Genomic DNA, 22,246 nt, shown 5'->3' with positions numbered 1-22,246 from the left:
GTCAAGATCCCAAGGTGAGTGGGCATGGCAAGAGGTTCATAACCACAGACACTACAAAGATGTCCCTACAGTAGATGTGCTCTTCCTGCCAAGCTCTTCAAGACAACGCAGAGTGAGCTCATGCACAAGACTCTCTTGCCCAATGCTCCGGGTGGGTGAGTCTGATCCCACCTACACAGGTGTCCCCAGGCTCTTGAAGATTAGACAATCATTATTATTACCTTTGGGTGGCACTGTGGGTTAAACCACAGAGCCTAGGATTTGCCGATCAGAAGGTTGGTGGTTCAAATCCCCGCGGCGGGGTGAGCTCCCATTGCTTGGTCCCTACTCCTGCCAACCTAGCAGTTTGAAAGCATGTCAAAGCGCAAGTAGATAAATTTATTTATACCCCGCCCTTCCCGGTTCAAAAACTGGGCTCAGGGCGGCTAACAACAAATTTAAAACACTTAATTGTAAAAGCAGCATAAAATACAGCATAAAAACATGAATAACAATAAAATTCAAAATTCAGAAATCAATTTAGGGGAAATAAGCATTAGATAATCCCCAAGTCTAGCTGGCTGAATTGGTCCTACTTGGGCCAGCGAGGAGGCCAGGGGAGAATTAGCTGTGGGGTCTCAGAGCGGCTGATCTTCATAAAAGGGGAGGGGGAGGGAAGAGAAGGGAAGGGAAATAAAAGATCAGGCTGAATTCAAATTAAAGGCCAGGCGGAATAGCTCTGTCTTACAGGCCCAGTGGAAGGAGGTTAAATCCTGAAGGGCCCTAGTCTCATGGGACAGAGCATTCCACCAGGTCGGAGCCATCACTGAAAAGGCCCTGGCCCTGGTGGAGGATTGCCTGACTTCCTTAGGGCCCGGGACCTCTAAACTATGGTTATTCATGGACCTTAGGTCCTCTGTGGGGCATACCAGGAGAGGTGATCCTGTAAAGAGAGGTGGCATTGGGGGGTTGCTGGCTTCCAAGGAGCATGCTGGGGCTGTTGCTCTCACCATGGCAGGGGCAGCAGCCAATGCATTCCCTGGAGGCCGAATCTGCTGTCCCTATGAATGCTGCCTCCTAAGGCGGTTGCCTCAACTTGCCTCATGGTTGGGCCGGCCTTGCCAAATCCTTACAGGACTGAGGGGCCCACAACAGTAAGCTTTGTCATTTACACAATTTCCCAGTTCCCACCCACCCAATCTACTGGAGTTGGAAGATTTTTGTTTTTCCAGAATTGGGCCATGCTTCATCAGTATCTTGCCCCAATCAGCACACAACTGAGCATTTCTGTATTAGGGGCTCTTAGCTTCTTGTTTGCAATGTTTTGAGATTTCCTGTGACTGCATCCGGGAGAACTGCCTAAAAAAAACGTGTCCGTCGGGGGAAATTTGCCCCAAACCCCTGATGAATCTTTGTGAGGGCTTTAAAAATCAGAAACCGGTTTAATCCCCACAACAACCCTGTGCGGGAGGTTAGGCTGGTCCAAGGTCAAGAGCAGGGGATCCGAACCCTGGTCCCCTATGTCCTAGTCCAACTTCCCAACCACTATGCCATGCTGGCTCTTTCAATGGGTCTACTCTGAGTAGGGCTCGGCTAGCGACAACCCAATAATAACAATATTGCATGTGGCTGAGTTAAGGCCGCCTGGCATGCTCACTGCTCACTGCTCAGCCACGATGGGATCCTGGTATACCTCATTCAATCACCTGGCCTTCCAACTGCCAACAGCTCCCCCAAATGGAATCTTTCAGCATCCTTCCTCTGATTGGCTCTTGCAATACTGCCTGCCCTTTGATGTCTTTCTTTCAAGAGAAAACAGGGCGGGGCTGATTTCACCCCTCTACTTCCAAGAACAGAAAGCTGCGGTAAGTTTCTGTGCCTTGCATAGCTGTCAACCTTCCCTTTTTGGGCGGGAAATTCCCTTATTCCAGCGCCGTTTCCCGCTGCTTCCTGCTGCTATCTTCAATTGTTAGATATCCCGTAGACTGTTCCCGGGATAAGTGAGGCTGCTGATCCCTTATTTTCAAGGCTTCTGATCCCTTTTCAAAATTGAAAGTTGACAGCTATGGTGCCTCGAGGGGGTGGGTTGGCTCCCTACAGACAGACTTCACCGCTACCCACTTCTGGGACTGTTGACCCAATGGATTACCTTGGAAGACAACTGCTTCAGTTTTCCCTCCATCGTTTCTGACTTGGTTTAAATCTGGGAGTAGGAAACTTGTTGCGCCCCCCCCCCCCGGTGTGGTTGGACCACAACTCCTACCCCTGCTTCCTGTTGGCCATGCTGGCTGGGCCTGATGGGAGTTGAAGTCCAAGAACAGATGGAGCCCATAGGCTCCCTATCCCTGCCTTAATCAGTTGTAATAAAAAGCCAGAACAGGCACTCATGCAGAGACTGAGCAGGAAGCCTCCTTGTCTGGGTGGTGCTCCCAGGAGTCTGCCTCTCTGTGTTCGTGATTTCTTTAAACATTCAGGAGACAAGTCACAGGCTTTCAGTATGTCCCTGCCATGAGCATTCACTACCACAAGACGTACCTCTAGCTTTTTAGACTTTTTTTGTTTCCCTGGGACTGAAAATATTCAGTGAAAAGTGAGCTATAAACACCACTATTAAGTAAGTAAATACATTTTGCAGGAGGGTTTCCAGCACATAGCAGAAATTTAGGTTTGTGCAATTGAAGTGGATTAAAAGGCAATATCACCCCGGAGCAATAAAGACATTTTTGAAAAGAAAAAAATACTTTTTGCAGTTTGGAAAATGACGTGGAAATGCCTAGAAAAGTATAGAAGGAAGGAATGCCTGACAATCAAATCAGGCTGAGTGCTGAGCTCACCATCATATCACCATCACCCTGCGAACAATGTGGTATAGTGGTTAGAGTGTCGGACTAAGGCCCAGATGGCCAGGATTCAAATGCCTACTCGGCTGTGAAGCTCACTAGGTGACCTTGGGCTGGTCACTGTCCTCTCAGCCTAACCTGCCTCCCAGGGCTGTCATGGGGAGGTGGAGAAACATATATGTCACTTTGAGCTTCTTGGAGATAAAGGTGGGATGTAGACTGGATAACTTATTTAAAAAATAATAAGTGAGGAGGGTGGTGAAATTAAGTTTCAAAAGTTTGAAGAACTGCCAAGGAGGTTAATAAACTGGTTGCAATATTATCATCTAAATGAATTGTTTAAAACAGATAAAAAGTTAGGTTTTGGGAACCAATCATTCCAGTTGGAGAGAGACCTGCTAGATATTAGTAATATTAAGGTAATTTCAGAAACGTATAAGATATGCAAACAAAAGATGAGCAAGTGAAATCTTCTATGATACACTGGGCAATGGATAGCGAAAATGTATAAATCTGAATCGAATATTTGCTGGAAGTGCAAAGAAAAAGAAGGTACCTTTTTCCATATGTAGTGGGAAATGATATACAATGAGCTGAAAAAAATATTTAAGGTAACTTTTTATAAGAAACCAGAGGCTTTTCTTTTAGAGATTAGAGATACCTAAACAATATAAAAAATATGTGACCACAGCTGCTCGTATGATATTTGTCCAAAGATGGAAAGAAGACAACGTCCCAACCAAAGAAGAATGGCAGCAAAAAACTATTGGAATATGTAGAAATGGCGAAACTCACCGGAAGAATAAGAAATCAATACGACAGTGTCTTTGATTTAGAGTGGAAAACGTTTATTGAATATTTTATAAACTGTTGCAAACAGATACACTCATTAGCAGGTTTAACGTAAAGACGTGCAGCGTGATAAAAGTAATTTCGAATATATGGGTTAACTAATAATTAGGCTTAAACTGGGAGTTGCAATAAAGATACTATAAATATAAGAAATCGCAGAAAGGGAGGAGGGAGGCAGAAATGGGGTTTTGAAATTTGATGTAAAACTATATCTTTTTTGTTTGATGGAAACTGCAAAATGATACACACGCGCGCACACACAAATATATATAGGAGAAAGGTGGTATATAAATGCAATTTAAAAAATCGATAAATCGAAGTGAACTCTCAGCAAAGACTGGTGATACATTTAAAGGGGACTGTAGCTTGTAAAGGGTTCAGGGAACTGTAGGTCCATAAGGGGCAAACTATAGTTCCCATTATCCTTTGGCGTAAGCCATAGGGTTTAAATGCGTGGTGTGTACATAGCCATAATCAATCCTCTGCAAAAACAAATCAGGAGGGATGCCCAATAAACAGGCTGTCAGGAGGAGCTGTCCATGGACCATTTAGTCAGGCATGGGCAAACTCCGGCCCTCCAGATGTTTTGGAACTACAATTCCCATCATCCCTAGCTAACAGGACCAGTGGTCAGAGATGATGGGAACTGTAGTCTCAAAGCATCTGGAGGGCCGGAGTTTGCCTATGCCAGGTTTAGCTATTCTTATGTTCTTAAAGAAGTTGCAAGAGATAATAACCGCCTGACAAAATGTCCCTCTTCTTCCCCCCACAGCTGAGACTCAATTATGAAAACTACCGGAAGAAGCATTGATAGCAAGGCAGTGCCAGAACCAAAGCCCATAGTCCGCAAATGGGTGAGTTTGGACATGGTCAACCCCCTGCAATGCAGGAATATGCAGCTGTCCCACATGGGGATTGAACTTGCAACCTTGGCATTATCCCCACCATGCTCTAACTGTCCAATTTGACCTAAGAGGCCATTTTAAAAATTTTAAAATTTGCACTCAGGTCCTGCTACGTTCTTTTATAAATGGGGCTGCCAGCTCCCAGAAGCCTTTAGTCCAGCAATAAGGGGATCTGTGGGCCTTCTAGACAGCAGCTCCCACTAGCCCTGACTACTGACCATGCTGGCTTGGGGCTGATGGGAAATGGAGTCCAGCAATACCTGGAGGGCCACAGGTTATATCACCTTGCACCATAAACACTCCTCCTATGAGCAGAACTCTGCCCACACTGCCTTAAGATCCAAGCCATTTGTCTTTCATTAATTATGTCCTATGCATTGATGGGGACACGGGTGGCGCTGTGGGTTAAACCACAGAGCCTAGGGCTTGCCGATCAGAAGGTTGGCGGTTCGAATCCCCGTGACGGGGTGAGCTCCCGTTGCTGGATCCCTGCTCCTGCCAACCTAGCAGTTCGAAAGCACGTCAAAGTGCAAGTAGATAAATAGGTACCACTCTGGCGGGAAGGTAAACGGTGTTTCCATGCGCTGCTCTGGTTCGCCAGAAGCGGCTTAGTCATGCTGGCCACATGACCCGGAAGCTGTACGCCGGCTCCCTCGGCCAATAAAGCGAGATGAGCGCCGCAACCCCAGAGTCGGTCACAACTGGACCTAACGGTCAGGGGTCCTTTTACCTTATGCATTGATGAACGCTTTGCCTGACAGATGCTCTTATCTGCTGCTTTGATTTCCTGTAGGAGGTGACAAATTCGCTTCTCCGAACAGTGCTGGTCACCAGCTTGGGATTTATCCAATATGGTTACAACCTCTGGGTGGTCTATTCCCCAGTGCTGGTAAGATGACCCTGCAGTACAGGGTGGTGTAGTGGTTAAGAGCGGTAGTCACGTAATCTGGGAAACCGGGTTCGCGTCTCCGCTCCTCCACATGCAGCTGCTGGGTGACCTTGGGCCAGTCACACTTCTGTGAAGTCTCTCAGCCCCACTCACCTCACAGAGTGTTTGTTGTGGGGGAGGAAGGGAAAGGAGAATGTTAGCCGCTTTGAGACTCCTGAAGGGGAGTGAAAGGCGGGATATCAAATCCAAACTCTTCTTCTTCTTCTTCTTACAACAGGGGCTTCTGACTAAGCTTCTGGGAGTCAGCGAGTCATGGAACAGTAGAGTAGGAAGAGACCCCCAACGGTCATCTAGTTGAGCCCCCTGCGATCCAGGAATCACAGCTAAAGTCATCAGAGATATTTTCAGGTTGTATCTAGGGGTGGAAAGAAATCTGAAATAGTTTGTGTTTTAAGGGCACATCTACATAGAACACACTTTCCAAAACAAGTTGCCAACTGGAACACACAGAATTTTGTGGTGCAATGCTTCAGCTAGTGTACAGTGGTACCTCGGGTTACATACGCTTCAGGTTACAGACTCCGCTAACCCATAAATAGTACCTCAGGTTAAGAACTTTGCTTCAGGATGAGAACAGAAATCGTGCGGCGGTGGGACAGCAGCAGCAGGAGGAGGCCCCATTAGCTAAAGTGGTGCTTCAGGTTAAGAACAGTTTCAGGTTAAGAACAGACCTCCAGAACGAATTAAGTTCTTAACCTGAGGTACCACTGTGTAGAAAAAATTAAATGTGTATATTAGTGCAGATAAATGCATATGTATTAGTTAAAATAAGATAGGCTTCTCACCAAGTTTTACTCAGCGTGGAGCCATAGGGGTCTCCTAACAACTCTCAGCATCCTTAACAAATAAAGCATTTGGTGACGATGGAGCCTTGGTCTCTTGCAGCCAAAACTCAAAAGAGTCTAGTGGGACTTTAAAACAGGTGTGGAGGATCTTTCTTCAGCCAAGGCTCACATTCCCTTCTGAGCAACCATTGGTAGATGCCGTTGGTGGAAAAGGCTGGAGGAAGAACCGTTTACAGAAAGAAGAAAACAATGAAATGCATAGGGTTTTATTTTACAAAGTTGAAATCAACCATTTAAAACCTTTTTAAAAAATTAAAATTAAAATCAACAGTAAGCCGAAAACCAGATTCAAACAGACACCAACACTCTATGTGTCTGTATAGGCTTTCTCAAAAGAAAACGTTTTTAGCAGTCGCCGAAAAGAATACAGTGAAGGCGCCTGCTTGATATCAAGAGGCAGGGAGTTCCAGAGGGCAAATGCTGCCACTCTAATAGAGAGAAGTTCTGCATATGAGTATTATGTGGCTCCTGCAAGGGTGCCAGTTCCTTCTGATTAGGATGTATTGTGGATACACTAACCCTGCCCATGATATGATTTCCTCTCTTAGCTCATGGCAGACATGGGTCATGCTGCGAAGAATCCAGGAGAGCAGCAGTATCTGCTCTTCATGCTAGGCCTTGCCATCAGTATGTTCCCTATTGGAGGCCTTACTGGAGCACTCATCGCAGGAGTCATGGTGGATGAATATGGAAGGTATATATAGATGACCTGGTGATTAGTGAACTTCCAGTCCTAACTTTGGACGTGGGGCAGCTGGGCAGGGGAGTGGGGCTTCTGCTGAGCCCTGTCTCCCCAGCTGAGGCTCGATTTAACTTCTGGCTGAGGAGGTTCACCCTGTAAAAAGGCATCCCACATTTTAACAAAAGATATTCAGCCAGCCGAAGTAATGCTATTGTTTGGGTGGCATTCGACAAAGCAGACCCATTCAAATGAATGAGCCAGCCTGAGCGAGCCACCCCTGATTTCATTGGGTCATCTCTGAGCAAAACTCAGCCAATGACTGCCCTTAGATTTTAATCAGAAATGCAAGGAATCTTGCAAAAGACATATTGCCATTGAGATGGCTGGTGTGGATCAGACACTGCATCAAAGGAAAGGAAAGAAGTATCCAGCCTCTGCTTAATGGTTTCCCTTGTTCTGTGGACTTTCTCCATGCTAATAGGGCTGCGTACATACCATGTATTCGAAGCACAAGGCTTTCCCCAAAGAAACCCAAAGACTGCAGTGTACCTTTCACAGTGCTACACTTCCTGGCACCCTTAACAAGCTACCATTCCCAGGATTCTTTGGATTACAGGAACCACTGTTTAGAAAGTGCCCAAGTTTTTATTTTGATTTTCCTATTCCCTCCATATCCCTTTTCCTTCCGTGACTTTTGTTGTTGTTGTGGGAGGGGTCTTTTTAGATTGTAAGCCTGCAGATAGGGACTGGCTGCCTTGCTTTGGTTTTACTAAGCCTCCCTGGGATCCCTTTTGGTATAAAATTAAGCTAAACATATGACCAGAATTAAATAAGTCTTGAAATTAAGTAGCCGGGTTGCCAGGTTATACAGCTTTATGATCCCAACTACGGTAATTCCCCTTCCCTCTCTGGTCCTGCACCCACCATGTCCTTGGGTGATTCTTCTGGGATGAACAAGTTACGCAGGTGTATCTTTGACTGAGCCGGGATTAGAGATTTAACGCCGGCAAAGCCAGAAATCAGCCCGCTGAGACGCATGACCTCCCAAACTGCTCCTCCTGGCAGATCTTGCTTCCCCCAAAGGATGCGGGGAACTCTTCCAATCATTCCACATGTTCCTTGGCCCAGTCATTCCCTTCCTTTCCCCACTCTTTCCAGGAAAGGGGCCTTGCTGATCCATTGCTTCTGCTCCATGGTGTCCTCTATGTTTATGGTTTGCGCCACTGTGGTGCAAGCCTTCCTGTTTACGATGCTTTCACGCTTCATCGTTGGAATAACCATAGGTGAGTTGGGCTACTTCCTGGATTTAGTGAGGGTGTGGGGTTAAGAGAAAATTCCCTGTTCTGAAATCTGATTTGGGAAGGAACCAGTGCTTGCAATTCAAAGACATATCAAAAGAAGAACCTCCCCACCATCACCACCTCCATATACTGCTTTGGGGAGCCTCCAGCCCATGGGCCAAACCTGGCCCACCAGCAGGGATGTAGCTGACAATAATGATAGCAATTATAAATATTTTTTAAAAGACCGTTTAGAAAGAGCAACAGCACACACATCGGCCAGATTTGGATCCAAGACAGATATCAGCTGCTGAAATAGCAGGTGCCAAAAAGGCAATAGAGAAGGCGCCTGCCTGATACGCAGTGGGAGGGAGTTCCAGAGGCTACGTGCTGCCAAACTAAAAGCCTGATTCTGGCCATCATGTGGAATGGACCTCCTGGTAGGATGACATCTGCAGGATGCCCTCTCTTGCAGAACACAATGACTAGTTGGGTAAGTGGGAGATGTTTGTATGCTTCTATGGCTGTCATATGCTTACTGTGAATAATGCCTTGATTTATCCCCTAACCAGGCATCTTCTACATCGTGGTCCCATTGTACCTCATAGAGATCTCCCCACTGAACATGAGGGGAGCCATTGGCATGCTGCCTCATTTCTTTCTAGCTGTAGGTGTCCTCCTGGCTCAGATACTCTCTTTTCCTGAAATGCTGGGGAACGAAGAAGGTAAATCAGAGAGGAGCACCTCTTAGCCCAAAGGTCATGGTAGAATTGTAGAGATGGAAGGTATTGCCAGGGGTCATTTAGTCCAACATGCTGCAATGCTGGAAAAAGTCCCCAACAGATGAGTCAACTCCCAATGAAGAAGAGCTTGCCACCTTCTGAGGGAGACAGTTCCACGACCACTCCAGTTCCATGTGGTGCTCACAAGCACCAGTGAACCCCCACCAGTACCACCTATGATGCCCACAAAAAGTCTTACATGTGCCCACTTGGATCCCAGGATCGGACAGCCAGTGACCCATCACTTCTGAACAGAGGAGAAGTACAGTGGTAGCTTGGTTCTCAAACTTAATCTATTCCGGAAGTGCGTTCCAAAACCAAAGCGTTCCAAAACCAAGGCATGCTTTCCCATAGAAAGTAATGCAAAACGAATTGATCCATTCCAGACTTTTAAAAACAACCCCTAAAACAGCAATTTAACATGAATTTTACTATCTAACGAGACCACTGATCCATAAAATGAAAGCAATAAACAATGTACTGCAGGCACACAATCAATCAGTAGCTGAACTGGGTTCCACACAGTCACAAAAACAAAAAAGAGCCACAAAAACAAAAACGCAAAATAAATAGCAAAAACAAACAGACCTCAGAGTACCACTCAAAACGGAAGTATGGCACTCAAACCAGTGTAACACTTAAAACAGAGGACATTCGGCTTCCGAAAAAAGTTCACAAACTGGAACACTTACTTCCGGGTTTGCAGTGTTTGGGTTCTAAGTTGTTTTGAGTACCAAGGCGTTTGAGAACCAAGGGACCACTGTACAGAGACCTTCTTTCTGTGAGCAAGCATAGCGATGGCTGATATAGGTGCCTCCCCCTGCCTGTTGATGTGGGGCACGCCCATGGTTATGTCTCTTTTCTTTGCTTTTCCCCCCTTTTAAACGTGGCCACAGCAGCCATTTCCCCACATCCCCACGGCAGCCATTTTGTGTCATGCCACACTTTCCCTCATGGCAGCCAATGGCTAGCACTGACGGCACTTCCCCAAAGGTGCCCCCTGACCCAGGGAGGCCATTGATTCCCTCCCTTAGCGTTGGGCAATTCTGTTGATACTTTTCAAGAGCCAGGGTGGCATGGTAGTTGGAGTGCCGGGCTAGGACCTGGGAGGCCAGGGTTCAAATCCTGGCTCAGACATTGGGCCATTCCCAGTCTCTCAGCCTAACCCCCCTCCCAGGGCTGTGGTGAGGATAAGATGGGGAGGAAGAGAACCACGTACGCCACCTTGAACTCCTTCGAGGAAAGGTGGGGTGTAAATGTAATAAATGAAATTAATTGCTCCTTCTTGCGCAGATTGGCCAATACTGACAAGTGTCCCTGGAATACTGGCATTATTTCAGACCATTGTCGTCCCTTCCTTCCCCGAAAGCCCCAGGTATCTACTGATTCAGAAAAATGATGAAGAAAAGGCCGTGCTAGGTAACCACATACATGAACCACTTACATCTTGGAGGGTGAGGGAGAATAACATTCAAAGTCTTCTTATTGAGGGGAATTTGCTCTGCTACACCACTTCACTAGCCTGAGTGAAGGAAGGATAATACTTATTCAATATATCCTTTCCTACTGTCTTTAACATTCCCACAGTGTTTTCTGTGAAGCTCCATTGAATGTAGCAGAACACCCATCCATTGATTGATTGATTGACTGACAGGTAATAGAACTAGAACACCATTCTCTTGAAACGGAGGCAGCTTATGTTTGCAGTGCTCCCAAACGCTTAGCTTTGGCGCATGCAGAACAGCTCCTCCTTGGTGTCTTTCTCCAGAGTGACCCTAGGAGTCAGTCCTCAGTGGCCGACTCACCTGTCTTCACATAGATTGGCTCCAAGCATCACAAGGGGTGAGGCGGAACATCTTCTCAGTGGCCAGAAAGCTGGCTGGGTGTCTCTGGGATGCTGGAGACCGGGAACCCACTGCAGAATTTGTAACTGGTCTTTGCCCCCCCTCCACTACACCTCTGGTGTTTGGTACTGCAAGAAACTCTCCCCACCAGCCTCCATGCCCTGCTATTCAAAGGCTTTTCCATTGCTGCTTCTTTCCAGCCTTGCAGAAGCTGAGGCACAATGAGGACGTGCAGGAGGAGATAGAAGAGCTGCAGCAGGAGAAGATGGCTGAGAAAACGGAGAAGAGCATGAACTCATTTAAGCTGCTGTGCTTCCCAAGCCTGCGGTGGCAAGTCATCTCCGTCATTATCTTGATGTGTGGCCAACAGCTCTCTGGAGTCAACGCAGTAAGGAAGGCAATATCCACAAGCGGTTAGAACAAGGGAGGGGAAGTGGGACCTTGGGTCATCCAGGTGTGGCTGGACTACAGCTCCCATCAACCCCAGCAAGGACGGCCAATGGCTGCGGGTGTTGAGAGTTGGCGTTCCAGGGCACTTCCAATGAAGCTGAGCGTTGGAAGATTCAGGACGGAGGAAAGGAAGGACTTCTTCATAGTTAAACTATGGAACTATGGCCCCACACAGGAGGCCGCGATGGCCACCAGCTCGGGCGGCTTTAAAGGAGGATTGGGCAAATTCGTGGCACAGGCAGCACCGCATTTAGGGTCACAAGCAGTATGGGCGGAGCTTGTTTTGCATCCAAGCTCCGTCAGCCTTTTGGGGGCCCAGCAGTGGCGTAGCGTGGGTTGTCAGCACCCGGGGCAAGGCAAGTAATTTGCGCCCCCTAACCCGTGGATTTGCGCCCCCTAACCCTAACCCTCAGATGTTGCGCCCGGTGCGGCCGCCCCCCCCCCCCGCACGCTACACCACTGGGGCCCAGTGGCCATGTTTGGAATGTTGAGGGGAGTGCCGTGGGCACCAGTCACAAAATGGCGGCTGGGCGGGGAGGAGACATGAAACAAAATGGCTGCCACATCCAAAAGAGCAGAAAAGGGGGCATCACCCCCAGATGGTGTGCGGATGCTGTTACAACAGCTGCCCCACCAACGGAGGCGGGGAGGAAGGCACCTGCATCAGCAACTCTCTCCGAGACAGAAGCTCTTTGATGCTTGTGCTTGGCTTGTGGGATTCCTGTAGGTATCTGGGTGGCCACTGTGGGAACAGGGGTGTTTTTATGAGCACAAAGAGCAAACAACCTCAAGCAGATTGTAGATTTCTGAGAAGATATTGACCAAGAGCGTTCACAGGCACCACAAGGGGTACTGTAGGTACACCCACCCCTTGTGGGCACGACTGCAGTGACCTTTGATTCCCATATAGCCAGAGATTCAGAGGATTGCCTGCCTATGTTTGTTGGCAACTGCAAACAGTTCTTGTCTGTGCAGAAGAAATGTGAAGAGGTGGATTTAAGGCTGGAAATGAAACAAAAACGGACCAATTTTCCCACCCCTACTTTGGAGTTGGAGAGAAAGGATCTTAGGCTTCATTTTGTAGACAGTGCCTCCAAACCCTGAGTCAGCCACAGGACCATCGCCCAGTAAGCTAAAAGTTTCAGTTGTTTGGGTCTCATTTCAGGTATACTTTTATACAGAGAGAATCTACCTGGCTACAGGAATTGACCTAAATAATATCCCATACATCCGCTTAGCATCAAGCGTTGCCATCATCATTTCAGTCTTTGTCGGGGTAAGGCTGCCTTCCTTTCGCCTTTTTTTCTGCCCCTTAAAGTCTCAAAGCTCAGTCTGCTCCAAAGGATGTTCCTGCGCTGCAAACTTTAGCAGCAGTTTTGTGCCAGCACTTAGGAATACAGTGTACATACGCTTCAGGTTACAGACTCCACTAACCCAGAAATAGTGCTTCAGGTTAAGAACTTTGCTTCAGGATGAGAACAGAAATTGTGCTCCGGTGGCACAGCAGCAGCAGGAGGCCCCATTAGCTAAAGTGGTGCTTCAGGAACGAATTAAGTACTTAACCCGAGGTACCACTGTACAGGAAGGCACCTTATACCAAGTCAGATACTTTGTGCATCTAACTCTGTATTGTCCACACTGACTGGCAGCAGCTCTCCAGGCTTTCAGCCTTTCCTGGCCTACCTGGGCATTGGAGGGAGGGGCTCACAGCATTGACACTCCAACAGATCTTGCCTCCTCGTGAGGTTCCCGGGGAGATCACTAAGGCTAGTATAGAGCAGTATGTTCTTCTGTATGTCCAGCTTCCAGCACCAGCCAAAGTTCATACATACTCTCACTACACACAGCCCCACTTGGCTCCCTGTTCTCTATCAAGGTGAGGTGGTAAAAGACCCCCCCCCCCGTTTGTTTCTGAGCCCTCTCTCTCACCCCCATTTTAAACTTACTAAGAACCCTGCAAGGTTGGTTAAGCTGAGACTGAGTGCTGCGTCCTTCCTTTTTCACATGCTTTCTTTCCCTTGCTGTTACATTCTCTAGATATTTTACATTGACTCAATGGGGCGAAAGTTCCTGCTGCTCCTTGGTTTTGGCATGTGCACCATCCTCTGCATCGTATTAACCATGAACCTTGAACTTCAGGTTGGTTGGTTTTCCCCGAACTCTTCAAGCACCGATGTCCTCGAAAGCCAAGCGTTACTCCGTCGATTGCTCCTTGGCTATGTGCACGCTAGCAACTGAAAGAGCATCACTCCTTTTGATGGCTCTTTCGCTGTGCACACATTAATACTTTGAAATGCAGCAACGTCGCTTCTCTTCTGCTGCGTTTCAAGTTGTGTTTTCACATTGCTGTGCACACCAGAGAGGAGGCACCTGGTGCATATTGCATGTTGGGTTTCCCCACCTCTGCAATCCACCTGCCCCCAGACAGATGAAGCTGTCAACTGCATATTTCTTTCACAAAATTTATATACCACTTGTTCATTAAATTAAAAAAGCCCTCAGAGTTTCACAATAGGAATAAAACAATGATATTATTTCAACAGTTTATAACCGCTACAGTCGTACCTTGAATCCCGGACACCCTTGAACTTGAACGTTTTGGCTCCTGAATGCCACAAACCTGGAAGTGAGTGTTCCGGTTTGCGAACATTCTTTTGGAACCTGAACGTCTGATGGGGCTTCCACGGCTTCTGATTGACTGCAGGAGATTCCTGCAGCAAATCAGAAGCTGCAATTTGGTTTTCGACTTCCAAGGTACAACTGTATCTTGAAACCTTTATTTAAAAAATTAAAACATGTGCTGGCATTCTACATGTCACCTAAACTGTTGAGCTAAGTCTGGAACCTTTTGCAGACCAAAAACTGCATGCCAGTGGTGGGTGGGGCTAGAAGCAAAAGTAGGCTGAGCAATGAACTCACATCATTTGCCTTTGCAGAATAGGCTGGTTTCTGCACACACCTTCCCAAACTCCTCTCTCGCCTCCGTCCAGGCATGCAAGAGGCATGATCAGAGTTCAAAGAGCACATTTCCAGCTGGCCAAAAACACACTGAAGGAGGGTGTGTGGAGCAAGGCTGATATGGCCTTGGAATAGGTGGCAGCTCTCTATAAATGAGTGTGAGTGATTGAGGCCTCGCATTAACATTGCTCCTATTTACACAGTTGATACGTGGGGACCATACCCTATCAAAATGTCATATTTGGTTTGGATAATAATAATTTATTATTTATACCCCACCCATCTGGCTGAGTTTCCCCAGCCACTCTGGGCGGCTTCCAATCAAGTGTTAAAAACAGTACAGCATTAAATATTAAAAACTTCCCTGAACAGGGCTGCCTTCAGATGTCTTTTAAAGATAGGATAGCTGCTTATTTCCTTCACCTCTGAAGGGAGGGTGTTCCACAGGGCGGGTGCCACTACCAAGAAGGCCCTCTGTCTGGTTCCCTGTAACCTCACTTTTCGCAATGAGGGAACCGCCAGAAGGCCCTCAGCGCTGGATCTCAGTGTCCGGGCTGAACGATGGGGGTGGAGACGCTCCTTCAGGTATACAGGACCATCAGGTATACAGGACCGAAGATTCAAACAACCCTTCTGTGCAGCACAAGGTGCTTTAAAAAGGACCAGATCTTTCCCTTGTTGTCCCATCAGAGATGCTCCTCTGGCACTGGCACATTTTCAAGAAGGGGGCCAGGCCTCCCCCAAACCCTGCGGCAATCCTCAAGAGGACGCACCAGGACGAAGATGCTTGGCTGTACCGCGTCCTTTTGAGAATCGCCAGGGATGTGGCAGGGTGAAGCATGTTCGCAGGCCAAGTCAGCCTGGCCAGGGGTGTCGTGCGTGTGACATCATGCACATGTGGTGGGCGCCACTCATTTTGGGCACAACTCAGTGCCGCTGTCCTCTGGATTCTTCCCAATGGGAAGTGATCTCTCATGAGTAAACAGCGTCTGATTGACCAATAACACCAGCGATTACATCAAAAGCGCTTTGCCCAAACCTAGCAAGCTTGACACGCTCTCACAACTCTCTCCAACAGGGAGATGCCTTGTGGATGTCTTACGTCAATGCGCTCCTCATCAATATTTTCCTCATGGGACATGCCGTCGGACCTAGTAAGTGCTCAGGTGATACGCAGAGTTCCTTGGAGGAGGCGCAGGATGTGAAGAGCAAAAGGTTTCCAAGGATCGAGGGTGGTCAGGCCTTTATTTATCCTCAGCCCCTTCCACTACAGGGTGTCAGGAGCCAGAGTCAGGTGTAGATCAGCAATATAAAAAACACAGTGCCAGCAAAAACTCTTACAAAACAGCGCAGCCCTAATGATCCCAGCAACTTTTCCCTTTCCAGTGAGGTTAGGCCGACTCTTTCCTTGTCCTTCCACTGGCAGGTGAAGACTGTTTTATTCTGGCAGGCCTTTGGGAACTGACTGTTTTGTTGTTTTTAAGGAAAGTGTTGTAGTGTTTTTAGTGTTTTTATTATCTGCATTTTAACAGATTTTGGGCTTGTTTGTTTTTTCATTGTTTTAATCCCGTTACAGTTTAATGCAGAAGTCAGCAAACTTTTTCAGCAGGGGGCCGATCCACTGTCCCTCAGACCTAGTGGGGGGCCGGACTATATTTTGAAAAATATGTATGCACTAATTCCTATGCCCCACAAATAACCCAGAGATGCATTTTAAATAAAAGCACACATTCTACTCATGTAAAAACACCAGGCAGGCCCCTCAAATAACCCAGAGATGCATTTTAAATAAAAGCACACATTCTACTCATGTAAAATCACGCTGATTCCCGGACCGTCCGTGGGCCAGATTTAGAAGGCGATTGGGCCGGATCCAGCCCCCGAGCCTTAGTTTGCCTACCCGTGGTTTAACGTAATGGGATTAAATATGAGATTACAGTTTTGTAAGATCCCTTGAGTCCCAGGTTCTGTGGAAAGAGCAGGGTACAAAAGAATAATGAAAATAATAGTAGATGGGTTTCTAAGACTGAAGAACACTGATCTACTGGGCTTCGTAGTGAACCGCAGAAGTTCCACGATCCTGTTTTCTGTTGATGTTTGTTAATGGTATGTTCAGAAAATCTCCGAATAAAAGTAGTTTGTAGCACTTTACATGAAAAAACCATTTAAAAAATGGAATGCCATTTTGAGGCCAATGGTTTTATAGTATTAAAGACTGTTTGAAAGGTTTCTAATCTGCTTTTCAAGGGGGGAGACTTCACAAAGTGGTGTAGAAAATAAGCATCAAAGTATGGCCCAATTTTACAAGGGACGCGGGTGGCGCTGTGCGTTAAACCACAGAGCCTAGGACTTGCCAATCAGAAGGTTGGCGGTTCAAATCCCCGCAACGGGGTGAGCTCCCGTTGCTCGGTCCCTGCTCCTGCCAATCTAGCAGTTAGAAAGCATCTCAAAGTGCAAGTAGATAAATAGATACCGCTCCGGTGGGAAGGTAAATGGTGTTTCCGTGCGCTGCTCTGGTTCGCCAGAAGCGGCTTAGTCATGTTGGCCACATGACCCGGAAAAACTGTCTGTGAATAAACATTGGCTCCCTCGGCCAATAAAGCGAGATGAGCGCTGCAACCCCAGAGTCGGTCACGACTGGACCTAATGGTCAGGGGTCCCTTTACCTTTATGGCCCAACTTTAAAACTTTTTAAAAATCTTCTTTGTGGTTAAAAAATATATAACAACAAATGGCCCCAACAAAATACCTCAATGCATGAGATGTGTGTGTATGTTATTTTGTTGTTTTTGTTTTAACTATTTACTTGCGTTTTTACCTTGTATTTTATCCTGTGAACGCCCAGAGATCTTGTCATGAAGGGCAGTATATAAAGCCAATAAATCACGACAACAACGAGAAAATAAAATATATAAACAGTTAAGCAGTTACTAAACAGAGACAAGATTAAACCACTTTAAGAATAGTTCCCTCTTTTAAAAATAAAAATAAAAACATCTCCTCCCAACGAGCAGTGAACTCTTTTCTCTACACAGGTGCTCTTCCCAACCTGATAATAGCAGAGATTTTCCTTCAGTCCTCGCGGTCCTCAGCCTATGTGGTCGGGGGTTTTGTGCATTGGTTCCTAAACTTCTTCAGCATTGTGACCTTCCTCAATATCGAGGTGAGTGATTCTGGTGGTCCGTGGGTGTTCTGAACCTTCTACAGCGAAGGGCTGTAGCTCAGCAGTAGAGCATGCAGAAGGATGTTGAGGACCTAGGAAGCTGCCTTGTCCCTCACTAGTCCATCTAGCTAAGCACTGTCTACACTGACTACCAGAGGCTCTCTAGGGTTTCAGACAGGGAGTCTTTCTCAGTCCTACTTGGAGTCGTCGGGGGTTGAACTGAGCACCTTCTACATGCTCTGACACTGAGCTATGGTATTTCCTGTAAAAAAACAAAACAAAACGTAAGATTCTAGTCCTCCGAATTCTAGGTAAAGGGTTGAATACAAACATAAGAAGCTGCCTTATATCAAGCCAGTAGTGTCTACACGGACTGGCAGTGGCTCTCCAAGGTTTCAGAGAAGGGGCCGCTCCCAGTTTCCCCTGGACTTGCCAGGGATTGAATTTGCCCCAGCCATGGGCATAGCCGGGGGGGGGGGAGCTCTCCTCCCCTCCCCCCAAAATCAAGTAATTAAATAAAAATACTTAAGTAAAAGTATAAATTGTAGAAAGATATTGGCAGATTTTTTCCCCGAGCACTTGGGGTCAAAAGAAAGGAATTTAAAACAACTGCTGCTGAGACATATCATTCTGAATCTGCTAGACAGAGCCAGACAGAGGATGATGACAGGTAGGTGTTCTCCCTGCCCCCTAAATCCTGGCTACGCCTATGGCCATACACCTTTCCCACCTTAGGTAGGATGGAGAAAGCACATTCCACGCCTACCCTCACCTGGTCCCAAAACTTCCCTTCTGGGGTGTTACTAGAGAGAGAGATGGAAACCAAGCCTTATGAGGAACAGTTGAAGGAGTTGGGTATGTTTAGCCTGGATAAGAGAAGACAGAGCACTGATAGAGAATTGTAGAGTTGGACTCAAGTGTCATCTGGTAGCTATCTTCAAATATCTGAAGGGCTGCCACATAGAATACAGAGCAAGCTCTCCCCCCCCCCATTGCTCCAGAGGGCAGGGCCCAAACTAATGTATTCAAATGGCAAGAAAGAATATACCAGGTAAACATCAGGCAGAACTGTCGACAGTGGAACCAACTATGTCAGAGGATTCTCTGGCTGTAAATTCTGCATTGTAGCAGGGGGGTGGGACCAGAATACCCTTGCCAGGGGGTCCCTTCCAACTCTACAATTCTATGATTCTATGAGATAACCCGGCCTTGAGTTCCTTGAAGGAAAAAAGCACTGGGGAAATATAATGTGCTAAATTAATAAGCTTATGCCTTTCTGTGGGTGGATCTACACACAGGGGGGAAAACCCCCACTATAGATAAGTCATAAAAATTAAATCTTTATAACAAAAGAAAAAAACCTCTATGTAAAATCACATAGAAAAGTTTCCTGCTCTACAGCGCCATCTGGTGTTGCATGTTTATAACACATTTAAAACTCAGTTTTTTGACTCATGTTGCTGAGCCCTGTTTCTCTCTGTGTGTGTTGCTGCTCCTGTTCCTTTCCAGAAATACATCGGATTCTTCAGCTTCCTCATCTGCTGTCCAATATGTGCTGCCACCTTCTTTTTCATCTTAAAGATGATCCCAGAAACCACGCACCAGACTTTTCTGGAAATCAGGAAGCAACTGCCCATCTACGTGGCCCAAAGGCAGATCAACAAGATGGAGCGAATGCCGAGGAGAAACACCAGGCGGGCGTTGGGGGAGGGGCAAAACCCCGTGTAGAATTTGATTATAAACATTTATAATCGAGCCATGATCCCAAGGGAATCTCTACGGTTGTCCATCAGCTGTCTCAGCACCGTTGACACGCCAGTATTGAGGTTTTGCCTCGGTTAACTCATTGCCCACCCTCCACCCTAAAGTGTGGGCTCCAAACTTAGGTGGGGTCCGAGAAATACACACCTCAAGGGTCAAAAGCCCAAGTAGAGAGGTGCGTCTTCCACATTTGATAGAAACTGCATAATGCCAGGCACATCGCTGTGGGGAGGGAATTCGACATCTTAGCGAATGACACAAAAAAGGGGGGTAGTGTGGGGTGGGTGGGAGGCCATGGCTCCGGGCACAGATTTCTGGGGGGACGTGAGGTGGGGCAGCCAGGTGCGTCCACAACAGGCTCCTTCATCAAGACCTGAGCCATTGGGGGACAAGGCAAGGTGCACCCGGGCTCGGCCTTCAGGCCTGGGGTGGTAGCGGCGCCTCTTTCTTCTTGTGACCAGCGAAGGAACGCCCGCGTACCTCCCACCCCTGGGCTGGCTGAGAGGAAGGGAGTGTGGGCCCTGCTGCCGCCGCCCACTGAAAAGAGGTGAGAGGCAGGCGGGGAAAGAGCAGTCATGTTCTCCAGTCAGACCATTGCGGCTCAGTCGCTCCAGTGGCGTCGGCGGTGAGGGCTGGGATGGTGCAGCAGGCTCTGTTCAGCCTCCAGTAGGGCGGTTCATTCATATATTTTTTTTTTAAAAAAATGCCTGCTCCAAAGGTCTTATCTTACTACACTAGGGATTACCGTATTTTTCGCTCCATAAGACACACTCTTTCCCTCCTAAAAAGTAAGAAATGTGTGTGCAAGCGGGAGGCAGGGGGGAAAGCCCCCAAGAGCCGCACACACCCTCCACATGGCTCTTGCGGGCTTTTCCCCAGGAGGGAGAAGGGACTGACTGCCCGCGTCAGTCCCTTCTCCCTCCTCGTAGAAAAGCCCACAGGAGCCGCGCGCTCTTTAAAGGGTGCGCCGGCTTCTGCTGGCTTTTTTAGGAGGTGGGGTTTTTTTAGGAGCTGCTGGCTTTTTTAGGAGCGTGTGTGCGGCTCTTGGGGGGGTTTTCCCCCTGAGGAGGGAGAAGGGCAGCCCGTCAGTGGGATGGGATACAGGCTCTGCTCAGCGCTCCCTTTTAAAATATTTTTTTTCTTGCATTCCCCTTCTAAAAACTAGGTGCATCTAATGGTCAGGTGCGTCTTATGGAGCGAAAAATATAGCTATATCCGAAATTTCATGCATATCAATATCTTGACCCTCCCCCATGAAAACAGCTGTTTACTTGGCCGTTTTCCTATGTCATGAAGGCTGAAATTTCAATTCAGGGGAGGAGGGTCAAGATGTTAACTAACATGCATGAAATTTCACATATAGCTATATAATCCCTAGTGTAGTAAGGTAAGACCTTTGAAGCAGGCACTTTTTAAAAAAAGTTTTTTATGAACCACCCTAGCCTCCGTGCCTCACCCTGGCATGCTCCCCTCATGCTCCCACGCACCTCGGCCTGCCTACACACACCTGGGCACCATCAACCCATGGTACGCCACTGGACACAAAGAAGGCTGTCGCCCGACCTTACATGAGCAGCCAAGTCTTTAGCATATGCGCCGCCAGGGTGCAAAGATCTGCCCAGAGCCCCCAAATTTAGTTTAGCCCCCAAATTAACTTTGATTATGCTAATGTCAGACACCACCCTTTATCTCTTGTTTACGAAAGAAAGGAGGAAAAAGAAACAAACTTTTTTTATGTGCTCATTTATTTACAATACGCTTATACTTCAGTATACAATACCACCACACTTAAACTTATAAGTATTGTTTAGGCACCTACTTAGGAGAAACATCAGTCGTGTCAAAGGTGCTGCTGACCCCACTGCCGCATAGCAGCTCAATACAATACGTAACATAATATTTTGATGTAAGAGTTAATTTCATGTGCATGGCAGAAATCGAGAGAACAGAAATCGGGCTCCGGCAGCGTGGCAGCAGCGGGAGGCCCCATTAGCTAAAGTGGTGCTTCAGGTTAAGAACAGTTTCAGGTTAAGTACGGACCTCTGGAACGAATTAAGTACTTAACCTGAGGTACCACTGTATGTATTTTGTTTTTCTTACTTGATCAAAATTATTTATTATTTCATAACAAGTAGATGGTTAAGAACTTAGGCAGCTTCAGCAGCGGGCACCTGGCGCCCCCCAGAAATTGGCGCCCGGGTGCCCTGCACCCCTTGCAGGGGCGCCGACTTATAAAAAATATTGGGGGGGCCCATACCGGGGTCCTGCCGCTGGTTCACTCGGGTAGCCGGGAGAACGCAGATCGAGGTGGCGGTGTTGGGGAGAGACCCTCGCTCAGGGCGCCACCGAGACTTGGCGGCCGGCGGCCTATCTGGGGGGTTTTGGAGCGTATTTCGGCGGAGCGATTGGGGAGGAGGGGGCTTGTTGCCGGATTCTTCAGCTGGGCCGGAGATCTGCTGCAGGGGGGTCCCTGGGCCGAGTTGTGAGCACGGCCTGCTGAAGGGAGATCCAGCCGATTGCGCGACGGGGACGGCCGGGGCTCTCCGGCTAGGGCGCGCGGCTGGCTGGCTGGCTGGCGAGGGAGCAGGTGGGGAGGAGGCGGGGGTCCTGATACAGTCGGGGCGGAGGCAGACGGGGCCGAGGGGCGAAGAGGGCAGGCGGGGCACGGGGTGCTTGCTCAGGAGCTCAGCTAACCTGTCCCAAGAGACATAGCCTAAGTACTCCTTCCTTCCTTCCTGTTTTTTCCCCTCCCTCTTTCCACTGCTCCCCTCTTTCTTTCTTTCTTTCCTTCCTTCCTTCGTCTCATTCCTTCTTATTTCATTCATTTTCTTCCTTTCCTCCAACTTCTTTTCCCTGCACACTTTCTCTACACCACCCCGCCCATTTGGCTGGGCTTCCCCAGCCACTCTGGGCGGCTTCCAACAAAATATCAAAATACAGTAATGCATCGAACATT

General features: G+C 47.6%; 1 protein-coding gene across 2 annotated transcripts in view; it reads left to right on the top strand.

The window, feature by feature from the left end:
* Positions 1 to 19,291, top strand: part of LOC309533854 (solute carrier family 2, facilitated glucose transporter member 5-like) — a 49,657-nt gene extending 30,366 nt beyond the window's left edge. Inside the window, exons 1-13 of one of the 2 annotated variants that reach the window (XM_082225510.1) lie at positions 1,692 to 1,844; positions 4,444 to 4,525; positions 5,370 to 5,465; positions 6,919 to 7,064; positions 8,211 to 8,335; positions 8,905 to 9,057; positions 10,408 to 10,533; positions 11,159 to 11,346; positions 12,574 to 12,684; positions 13,446 to 13,547; positions 15,445 to 15,520; positions 17,402 to 17,529; positions 19,039 to 19,291. In XM_082225510.1, coding sequence (XP_082081636.1) covers positions 4,457 to 4,525; positions 5,370 to 5,465; positions 6,919 to 7,064; positions 8,211 to 8,335; positions 8,905 to 9,057; positions 10,408 to 10,533; positions 11,159 to 11,346; positions 12,574 to 12,684; positions 13,446 to 13,547; positions 15,445 to 15,520; positions 17,402 to 17,529; positions 19,039 to 19,257 — 1,539 coding nt within the window. In that variant the 5' untranslated portion in view covers positions 1,692 to 1,844; positions 4,444 to 4,456 and the 3' untranslated portion in view covers positions 19,258 to 19,291. Of the gene's footprint in view, positions 1 to 1,691; positions 1,845 to 4,443; positions 4,526 to 5,369; positions 5,466 to 6,918; positions 7,065 to 8,210; positions 8,336 to 8,904; positions 9,058 to 10,407; positions 10,534 to 11,158; positions 11,347 to 12,573; positions 12,685 to 13,445; positions 13,548 to 15,444; positions 15,521 to 17,401; positions 17,530 to 19,038 lie in introns of those variants that run through there. The other variant, XM_082225511.1, reaches the window with a different exon arrangement.
* Positions 19,292 to 22,246: the final 2,955 nt, after the last annotated feature.

The sequence above is a fragment of the Podarcis vaucheri genome, assembly GCF_965113315.1.
Source record: "Podarcis vaucheri genome assembly, chromosome: 6".
NCBI classification, from domain to species: domain Eukaryota; kingdom Metazoa; phylum Chordata; class Lepidosauria; order Squamata; family Lacertidae; genus Podarcis; species Podarcis vaucheri.
Note: the sequence above shows the minus strand (reverse complement) of the source record. Positions and strands in the feature narration are given on the sequence as shown.